Here is an 11044-nt window from a genome sequence, read left to right as displayed (position 1 = left end):
AGAAATTTAGGTAAATATATCTCAAATGTAAATTGTGTAAATATATCCTGGCATATTCATAAAACCGTGTGCTTGTGTTAGTGGAGGCTTTACAGACAGCTTAAAGGTACATTAGGTCAGCACTAGAGAACAAGAACTCAGTAGATTTATAACAGCACAGCCTGACTACAGGGCCTAATAATCAAAACACCACTCATGAGTAATGGCCTTCCATAGGAATGTACACTTGACACATGAAGACTTCACTACAGTGCTTGAGTAAATATACTTTCCACTACTAATGAGTGCCAAGAAATAACTGTGTAACCTATGTAAATAATAAAATAAAATACACATTAATCATATTCTAAAAAGAAAATGTGGCAACGACTCCACCATTCATCAAAAACTCACCTTCCTGCCGTTCATTCATGAGTGCTAACACAACAAACACTCTGGTACCAGCCACGTTATATTTAGCTGGCTGTAAATACAGTGAAACAAAGCTTCTACTTGGTATCACTGTGTTGCTGCTGCTTTAGGCTGGTCTTCAGCCCACACGCCCACGCATAGCCTTCTACAGAGATCCACTGAAAAGCATAAAATTGTCATTAAAGGCACATTAAAAAGGGATTTGCCTGGCTGATATTTTATTTGCCAGGCCCCTGGGGCTTGCAGTTTGATGAGAGCGGAGATTTATTCAGGCTGAGTAGAGCTGGGAAGGCTATGTGCTTGTTTACTTCTGCTACTGTTTGTGCATGTGCGTGTTTGGCTATAAATATTGCTGGTTTGAGCTGTCTGTGTGATCCCCAGCTCCCTGCTGTGATAACCCACCTGTGCTTACAGTACATGGAGAGGTGATAGTCAGTTGATGGATCTGCTGGTGGCATCGCTATGACTCAGTATGATTCTCTGCCTACAGCAGGCTCTCACCCACGTACAATATGGGCAAGACTCAAGCTAACTCCAATAGCCTATTACTCACTTTTTTGGCAGGAGCAGCTATGGAAACCCAGAGCAAACACTGTCAGTAGCTCAAGAATATGAACACAATAAGGTCTACACATTATCCCAATAAATGCTTCCCTTTGGGTCATATTAAATATGTCAGTCAAATAAGCTTGTTATGTTGCACAGTGAGCACGTTTAAAATGACCATGCATTTAGAATAAAGCTTGCTTATTTCTATCTGTGCCAATCAGGATGCAAAAAGAGTTCTGCAATGTACCCACTGGTAAGGCTAACTGAGTGTGCATCTTTATTACTTTGTGTATTTAACTGTGTAAATGTAGGTGTTGATTTAAGAACAGGAACTGCTTCCCATTGGGATATAAACCCTCATCAAAGTGTCTGCAGCAAACATGCAGGCTGGTGTAGATTTTGTACATAATAAACACTAAAGTGTTTGATGTTGTTGTTTGTTTTTCTAATAGCCCTGCAGACGTTTCAGTGTTTTGTGCCACAATTACAAATCTGTCATTGAATATATTAAGGTCTGATAGAAGTATGGAGAAATAAAAGATATATTTAATTTAAAACCACAGACTTTTCGATTGTTTTCAGTTGGTAAAAACATTAAATAAAATGTCATAATATTCAAATATCTTAAAGCAGTAGTTTGGCATTTTCAAAAGCACACATTCACTTTCTTGACCAGAGTTATGTAGGAAGACTGATAATATATGTACAACATGTACTGTAAATATAAAGCTACAACCAGCAGCTGGTTGGTTGATCTTAGCATAAACAGCTAGTCAAAACTAACAAAATCCACTTACCATAACCTCTTAAACTTATTTAAGTTGTATTTAATAATTATTTACTTTGTTTATTTAATCCACGCATCCCTTTTGTAAAACCACAGCATGTAGGCATTTTGCATTTTGTTTTTTATTTTACCCAAATTAATGATTAGCAAACTTTGGAGGTGCTGGAGGGTGAATTTTATTTCAGTGGGTCAGAGCTATCTGTTTGTTCTGTTTGCAGTCTTTATGCTAGGCTAAGCTAACTAGCACTTGGTGGTAGCTTTACTTTTATTGCACAGATATGAAAGTGGTAGCAGGCTTATACAGCTCTCAGCAAGAAAGTATCTATTTCAAGATTTTTTTTTTCTTTGAATAATATGAAGTTTAACAAGTTTGACATCATAGATTAATCAGGCTACAGAAGTGAAAGCAATGCTTTTATTGTATCAGGCATCCCTAAGCACAAAGACACTAAACAAAATGGTTTAATTTTCTGTATATTCACATATCTGTCAGTGCAATATTACCTGCTGTGAGCCACGCTGCTAACAAGGCTTAAAAATTAGCACAATGCATTTAATTTGTACTACAATAATCTTCTTTCTTTCCACCTGTGTGGATTTAATTCAGTGTAAGGATATAACCAATAGTCATTCCCCATCAAGATACATAATGAATAAAGACATATGCGCATACTCCGTTTACCATCTGTTGTCAGTGCTGTTCCAAAAGTCCCTGAAGGACAACAGTGGGCATGTTTGATATGAGTCACAGCCCTGCTGCCAGGTGATGCAGCAGTACAGAAAACATGTAAAATGACAAAACATACCTTTTGCTGTTGCTGCTGTTTGATGTCGAGCAGAGATTATAGCTATTACATCCAGTTAGAATGAATGGTTTGTTATGGCTCAAGAAAAATAGTCATTTAAAAATTAGATGACTGCAGTCTGTGAAACGACCAGCTGTGCAAAGGTGGCAGCATCATTCATTAGCTGACTGATGCCTGAGTAGCCTGTGCAACCACTGCTGCTGCTGCTGGTGAATCCCATGAGAAATATTTGCTTTACATACAACTGACATTCATCACACAGACACCCACCTTTATGTATATTAATCAGATTTCCTGACCTTTGCAGAGCATGAATAACATCTTAATTGGATGCAGGGATTAGTTTGGAAAATGCAGGCCTCCCAAGTGACAGCAGAGAGATCACTGTGTTTGTCCCATTGTGCTCAGACAATAATCTTTGTGAAAAGAATGACACGCACAGACACACACACACACACACACACACAAAGTGATGATGTGTGTCTTATTTACACATTTAAAGCTTTTTGCCAGTTTGTGTGAGGTATATACAGGGTCTAATTACCTGTAGCTTGTAACATAGAATCATAAAGAACATAAAAATGTAACAAAGCTTGAATAATGTTTATGGCGCCTTTAGAACTAAAAGAGGATACCAAATACCAAATGAATTGGAAATACACTCAGAAAAACTGCATCTATCTAAAGGCTATAAAGGTGCCAACATTAGTCAAATTTTGCACTTTGACTGATAATTGCACATCAACTGTTGACTGCTGCACATGCTGCTCCCATGCAACATACATTCTCTTATTATATTCTTATATTTTTTTATTATATTGCTGCATTTGCTGCTTAAAGTGCCTTAGATTTTGTGTTACTTATTTATCTGCTTTATATTTCATTTGTATTTTGTGGCATTCATGTGGGCAGCAAAGTAAGAATTTCATTGTACAGGGAAACACGTTTCCTAACTGTGCATATGACAAATAAACACTTTGACTTTGACTTTCCACTGCCAAAACCAGGCCAACTGCAGACTATACATACATGTTTAGGCTATAGGTTAAATCAGTGAGTCACACTGTTAAAAACATCTCCAAGAATACACAAACCTGCCTTCAATGTTTCTTTGCAAATTATGACAATTCTTGTTAGTTAAGATGAAATAAAGGTTTGATGATCAAGGAGTTGTGTTTCTCTGTGTATTTCTGCCCTCTGGTGGTTGAATTGAATCATTACAACTGCAATGCTTATAGAAGGAAGCTAGACACAATAGCATGGTTTTATGCTTCTGGGGACTATATCACGAAGTTGTCCGGCTTCACTGCAGCCTAACATTGGCCACCGTGGATAACCGGTATTACGAAGCTTGTTACAGAAATATAAGTGAAAATATTTCAGCTGACGGATATGTGAGCATTACGCCAACTGTACTTGTAATACGGCAGCAACAGTTTTCTACTTTACGGCTATTCACCACTTCCTTTCACACAGCCGTTCTGTCGGAGGTTTGCGGCGTTTGCAGACTGATAGATTAAAACGCTTCCAAGAGTGTCACGCCATTCACGGTAAGAGTACAGTACAGAATACACAGATACATGAAATGCGTCTGTTTTCAGTCGTGTTTTAGGGTAAATAAAAATAAGACCTGTGTTAATGTTTGTAATCTTCCACCCAGTTAGCTTAGCGTTGATAGCGCAACCACCTGGCAGGATGACCGGCGTTAGCAGTAGCTACCGTTAGCTGACTGAGCCAGATCTCCAAAATATCCCCATGCAGAAGATAATTTAATTCTGCCTCTTTTAGGTAACATCACTGGTTGATCTCATTGCGCCACTTTAACGTCAAAGTCGAGACTTCAAATATTAATAATTTATGTTAACACGTGGTTGTTTGTATTAGGACAACAGTTGGCTAATGTTAGCCAGTGGTGCCAGATGTCTGCTTACACCACTGCCAGTATCAGTAAGGCCAACTGGACGTCCACCAACAAATCCAAAAAATTGCCCGTATGTCAAAAAAAAAAATCAGTTTTAATAGATTCGGATGATTCAGATTTAGCCGAATCTAATAAAATATGATTATTTTTGCCAATAAAAACTGTGCATAGTGGTTATAAAAGCCAGTGCTAAGGTGATTAACAGATTAAGTTGTCAGTGATCAGAAAGTTCCATCAACACATAATCAAGATTAATTTTAACATCTGTATTTTATGTTTGTAAAACTGCTATATGTTCTCACCAATATTCTGTGTGACAACGATGGACAATTTCACTGGTGACTGATATTTCACACATCTTCAGGGTTCAATGATGACTAGCCCACTGCGCAAACCTGATCAATGCCTATTTGATTTAGTGCATTGCTGGAGACACTAGTGCTGCTCATTGCCTGAGACCCTGTGTATGTGAGAGGGATTGGTCATTTGGATCTTTCACATACTTTTAGTTTTCAGCTTGGTCAATGAAGTCTTGTCTTCTTCACTCTGTCCTCAGGTCATGGCAAAGTTCCATGCCCCTGTGATCCAGGACAATCTGTCTGGATGGGGTCCTTGTGCCGTCCCAGAGAAGTTTAAAGACATGCCCTACCAGCCTTTCAGCAAAGGAGACCGTCTGGGAAAGGTTTTTCTCATTCTATGTGTCTAAAATTCTCCCCTGAAATAACCAGATTGTCCTGAGTTTTGTTTTTATAGTGTGTGTTCTGTCTTGTCAGGTTGCCGACTGGACTGGAGCAACGTATCAAGACAAGCGATACACAAGTGAGTGATACAGCTGGTTAAAATGTTTCTCTTGTTATCCACTTGCCTGATTTTCAGCTGCAGTCATCTGACTGGATGTTTCTGAAACCAGTGAAGTGATGGTTAAAAATGACTCAACAGTCAAGAGGCCATGCGTAGCAACAGGAAACATTGAAACACTGATAAAGTAGCACACCAGCACTGTATACTGTTGCTACCACTGCATCAACACAGAACAAAAAACACAGACAGCCGATGCAGATCGTAACCATTTGTGACACTTTGTGGTAGTTTAGAAGTAGCGTCATCATTACATAGTTTGAGTGTCAAGGTTCGGGGTTCAAGGTAACTTTATCCCCGGGGAGCACTTTATTCACAGTCAGCAGTGTAGATAGTCAAACAATAACAATACCAGATACTGACTGTCATTTCAAGTTTCATTAACAAAGCTGATAGCAACAGGATCATCTGAACCTGTTTGTTCTGCATTGTGGCATTTTGTCTCCTCATCCTGATGGGGGTAACATAAATTCACCCCTCAAGTCATAATAAATAAAGCAAAAAGAAATCTAAGGGATCTGTATCAAAGTAAAGTTTTTATGCTGATATGGCCTACAGGGTTTTAAACGAAAAATCAAATATTAGGTTATATTTAGTAATTTTGCTTTTAATGTCTGTGTGATAATATAATTGAAAATACAGCTTGATTGAAAGGTCAGGACGTATTAACTCCCTAGTCGGGAGCTTGGGGGTGCACTGTGTAATGTAGCTGATTATCAGATGGATCAGTCAGCACAAATAAGCTGTCAACATGTGGGAAGCAGTGGTGTGTCCATGTATTTCCAAGTGTTTCAATGTATTTTAACAGCAAGTCAACACATAGATGCTTTTCACAATTCTTTATGGAAGTGTTCATCTTTGAAACATCATTAGTTGGATAAATAAACTGTTTCCTGTGCAGTTATGTATGTATTTTATCTGCAGATAAGTATTCCTCTCAGTTCGGAGGTGGCAGTCAGTATGCCTACTTTCACGAGGAGGACGAGACAAGCTTCCAGCTGGTGGACACCGCCAAGACGCAGAAGACGGCCTATCAGAGGAACCGCATGAGGTTTGCTCAGGTACCACAGACCGAGGCCACAGAAACACTGAGCACTGAATGTGAGCCATTGCCAAGACCATCTGCCAGTCTTGGAAAAAGTCTTAGAAGCTACTGTGAAGTTTTAAATTTTACCTACAGGAGTCCTGGATATTTTTTCAGTGAAGATTTTAATTAAAAAAAAATCAGTGCACTGCTGCTTGTCTGGATCTAGACCATGTTAATTCAATTAAAAATATTATGAATTATTGTTGTATTGGTGGGAAATAGTGACAAAAGGTGATAGATTTCTCAATACATGTACTTAATTATTTTCTCTGCTGGTTTTTCATCATTTTTTGGCCAATGCAGTTATGAAACAGGTATTCCATTAAATTCTGTGCAGTGTTAATAAGTCTTACATTTAGTTTGATGAACCCTGCAGAAACTGATTTATTTGACTTAAGTGTTGGATATATTTTAAATAGTCTCATAACAGGATGACGTTTGTTTCAACAGAGGAATCTGCGCAGAGACAAGGACCGTAGGAACTTGACTCAGTTCAACATGCAGACGCTCCCTAAGAGCGCCAAGCAAAAGGAGAGGTGAGATTCAGTCAAAGCGCTGACCTAAGGAAATGTCCTATTTAAGGTCATTCTCTGACAAGCGTTCGCTCTTTGGTCTCATTGTTAAAGAAGCGTGAGAGGAAGATTTTGTGTTGACAGCCTGTCATGCTGTTAATACATCAGTTTAATTTCAAATTTTTGTCTTTTCAGGGATCGTATGCGCCTGCAGAAGAAGTTCCAGAAGCAGTTTGGGGTGCGTCAGAAGTGGGACCAGAAATCGCAGGTACCACTTACCCAACTGATTTTATATGTGGATTAGAGCTGCAATGATAATCTGATTAGTTTTTCAGTAGAGGATTTAGTAAGTAGTTTGATAAACGATTAATGGTCTTTTTTTTTTTTTTTTTTTTTTTTTAAGCAAAAAGCCAAAGTTGTGCTGGTTGTCATTTCTCAGATGTGAAGGTTTACTGTGTTTCTTTATGATATACGTTGGAGAAATTGTGTTTGGTGTTAGGTATTTGAAGATGTCACCTTGGAATAATTGGCAGCTAAATCAATAATAATAATTGTAGATTACAGCCCTATGCTGGATTCACAAGACAAACATTAACATTTAGAGATAATGTGTCACAGAAGATTTTTCAGTTCCCAGGATTTTAAACTGGATTAAGTGTTCGTCCAATGCATGTACTGCATTGTGGGTGTGGAACGTCTTTTGTATTGTGAATACGCTCATTCTTCTACTGAGGGTTTTTTGTAACACTAGTGCGTAAACATTTCTTCTCTCCACCACCTTCGTGTTCATCCAGGCCCAGCTGAAGCCCAGAGATTCCTCTGTGGAGGTGAGGAGCGACTGGGAGGTGAAGGAGGAGATGGACTTCCCCAGACTGATGAAGATGAGATACATGGAGGTGGCTGACCCTGTTGACATGTAAGTGAAGCTGAACTGCTCTTTGTCATCAGTCAGTGAAGTACAGACACTGATGAACTTCCTGTCTCCTCCAGTGAGTGCTGCGGTGCTTTGGAGTACTACGATAAGGCTTTTGATCGAATCACCACCCGAAGTGAAAGGCCACTGAAAAGCATCAAGAGGATCTTCCACACTGTCACTACCACTGATGATCCTGTCATCCGCAAGGTTCAAAAATGTTTTAAATAATGACATGCACTGCTCCAACAAACACAACATAACCTTTCTAGTCCAAAGTGTACTGTCTGGGCGTCTTCTCCACAGTAACAAGCTGCTGCTTCTTATCTTCTCTTTCCAGCTGGCTAAGACTCAGGGTAATGTCTTTGCCACTGATGCAATCTTGGCCACCCTGATGTGCTGCACACGCTCGGTCAACTCCTGGGACATCATTGTGCAGCGAGTGGGCAACAAGCTCTTTTTTGACAAGAGAGACAACTCTGACTTTGGTGAAACTTTCTGGGATTTATTTATACTAATTGCAAGCATTGTTAATCTCACCAGACATTATCATGTAACAGTCTGTGAAATAATGTAGCTATCAAAGACTGTATAATAATGGCTGACATTAAGTTCAGTATTTACATTATCCATGGCATTAATTCATCAGCACAACAACAGTTATACACTTGACTCTGCTGCTTTTTTTGTTTTTATCAGAAATGTTTTTATTCTCTTTGTTACTCCAGATTGATGTTGAGCTATCGTCAGAATTTTCTGTTTTTCACATTAAAAGCTAATTTATAAAGGGAAGGCAGCAAGATTATTTTTTTTAGTTTGAGAATTTTGGAGAAAGTGTCGGCTTTGATTCATGATAACATTATTCAGAGAGGAAAGGCCAACCTGACGTTGTGGAAATGGATGTACTGACATTATGAAGACATAGTAAACAGTCAACATAAAGGAGGTTGGTGTTTGTATTAAGCAGAGAGCGGGGCAGTTTGAATTCAAGGCATGTCTCTGACAAAAGTCTGCCCCAAAGAAAGGCCTCATTGTTTGTGCTACTGAGGTCAATTAGGACATGTTTTGAGACTTTCTCATGTGTCATGTAGCTTTGCAGTTCAACTCCCTGAGGTGTTGTTTTATAACATCTGTGACTGTTTCTCAGATTTGCTAACTGTGAGCGAGACGGCCAATGAGCCACCGCAGGATGAGGGCAACTCCTTCAACTCTCCCCGTAACCTGGCGATGGAGGCCACGTACATCAACCACAACTTCAGCCAGCAGTGTTTGCGCATGGTGAGGACACGCTTTATTTAGAACTGTATAGGTCAAACTGTGCGACTTTTCTAGCATCCTTTGTGTTATTCCTTTCAGCTTAGTTATATATATCAGTTTTCTTTTTAGGGCTCTTACACATTTAGAGGTTTCTCAGACTGCCTGTTTTGAAAATAAACTGAATTATTTCATGATGATATGTCATGTTTTCTTTTGTGCAGGGCGGAGAGCGGTACAAATTTCCTAACTCCAACCCATTTGTGGAGGAGGATATGGACAAGAGTGAGGTTGCGTCTGTAGCCTATAGGTAGGCACTAAAACACTTTTTTATATCGGTGGTTCCCAGCTGGTCTGGCCTTAGACCAACTGAAGTCCCTTTTCAGTTTGTGAATCCAATCCAGAACCACCTTCCTGTATGCTACATACTGAACTCTTAATTGTTAAGTTATGTGGCTCATTTGGTTTTATAAAATTAAGTACAGTTGCGGCTTGTTGCTCACTTAGACAGGAATTGCTGCAGCAAAAGGGCCAGTTAGAACTTCGAACAAACAACAATTACACAGCACACCATGTGACATATGTAAAGAGGACTGACTGATAAATTTGCTGACTATTATTGGCACAGGATCATGAAAAGCAACTATGCCAATTTGTATTTTTTTGGAATATTATAAACGTCACAAAAATATCTATAGATTTTTCCATCCAAATCCAACTGCTGCTCTCAGCTGTCATCAATTCCCAAAATAAAACTAAACGGATGTCAAACAGAGCCTTCGGAGTAGCCTACTCATTAAACAACCTTATACACAATATGAGTTAGTCTTGCCATAAATTTTGTATTTATTCCTGCAGTTTCAGTTTTGAGAGCACAAGACTGTATCAACTTGCACAAACCTCTGCCATGTACATGCATTCTTGTTATTGGATGTAAGAGATGTTTCTACTCAGGCTGATGAGTCGACTTTGTGTTTCAGGTACCGCCACTGGAAGCTTGGGGATGACATCGACCTGATTGTTCGCTGCGAGCACGATGGAGTAATGACAGGTGCCAATGGAGAAGTGTCCTTCATTAACATCAAGACCCTCAATGAGTGGGACTCCAGGGTAAGAGGGGGTATCAGAGGGAACTGGTTTAGTGCCGTCATGGACCATCATCTTCAGAGGTTCTAATACAATGCAAAGTCATGAACTACTTTTAATACCATGACAATAAGATAATTAAATTTTCAGCTTTTTATTTCATGCTGTAGGAATAACAACATTCATGCTAAGGTAGAAGTGTCTAGTTTAAAAGCTAAATATCATAGTTGCACATGTTCGTTTTTTTATTATCAAGGCTAGTGTTGGACATTCAAATGTTGATTGAGTCTAAGTACTAAATGGAGTAATTCTATACAGACCCTTAAGTGCCATTTGAATTGCCCCTGTTGTGTTTTAGTAATCTTCTCTCTTCTGTTTCATTATTAGTATTGTAACGGGGTGGACTGGCGTCAGAAGCTCGACTCTCAGAGAGGAGCCGTCCTGGCCACCGAGCTGAAGAATAACAGCTATAAACTGGCCCGCTGGACCTGCTGCGCCATGCTAGCTGGATCAGAGTACCTCAAGCTGGGGTGAGGAACACATGCGTGATTTATTACCCTCTCTTTGTGGAAAGATACCAAGCAGCTTAGAGATGGAGGCCAGAGGGTCATTTAGCTTATACCTGTGGCAAGTTGTATTTTTGTTAAGATCCCTCTCATTGTTAAGCCATGATAATATAGTAGACAGAATATTAATTAAGAATCAAGTTGAGTTTGTTTTTAACTTGTATGTAAACTCCAAATTCATTCAGGTCACAGTCAGTTTTTCATGTTGCGTTAATTTGACAAGCCACTAACCACGAGTTGTCAAGTCATTAGCTGCAGCACTACTACATATTACAGCTTTTTTTATGTAGGGAA

The 11044-nt window shown here is 39.2% G+C and overlaps 1 protein-coding gene across 2 annotated transcripts in view; it reads left to right on the top strand.

Moving 5' to 3' along the window:
• The first annotated feature begins 3785 nt into the window (after nt 1–3785).
• The window catches only part of eif3d (eukaryotic translation initiation factor 3, subunit D), an 8197-nt gene continuing 938 nt past the window's right edge, over nt 3786–11044 (top strand). Inside the window, exons 1-14 of one of the 2 annotated variants that reach the window (XM_020604837.1) lie at nt 3786–3892; nt 4030–4103; nt 5031–5156; nt 5248–5293; nt 6257–6393; nt 6870–6955; nt 7127–7199; nt 7726–7847; nt 7922–8054; nt 8185–8332; nt 8992–9122; nt 9323–9408; nt 10079–10208; nt 10572–10714. In XM_020604837.1, the coding sequence (XP_020460493.1) occupies nt 5034–5156; nt 5248–5293; nt 6257–6393; nt 6870–6955; nt 7127–7199; nt 7726–7847; nt 7922–8054; nt 8185–8332; nt 8992–9122; nt 9323–9408; nt 10079–10208; nt 10572–10714 (1358 nt within the window). In that variant the 5' untranslated portion in view covers nt 3786–3892; nt 4030–4103; nt 5031–5033. The other variant, XM_020604836.1, reaches the window with a different exon arrangement.

The sequence above is a fragment of the Monopterus albus genome, unplaced genomic scaffold (assembly GCF_001952655.1).
Source record: "Monopterus albus unplaced genomic scaffold, M_albus_1.0 scaffold68.1, whole genome shotgun sequence".
Lineage (NCBI taxonomy): Eukaryota > Metazoa > Chordata > Actinopteri > Synbranchiformes > Synbranchidae > Monopterus > Monopterus albus.
This window is presented reverse-complemented; position numbering and strand designations above follow the sequence as displayed.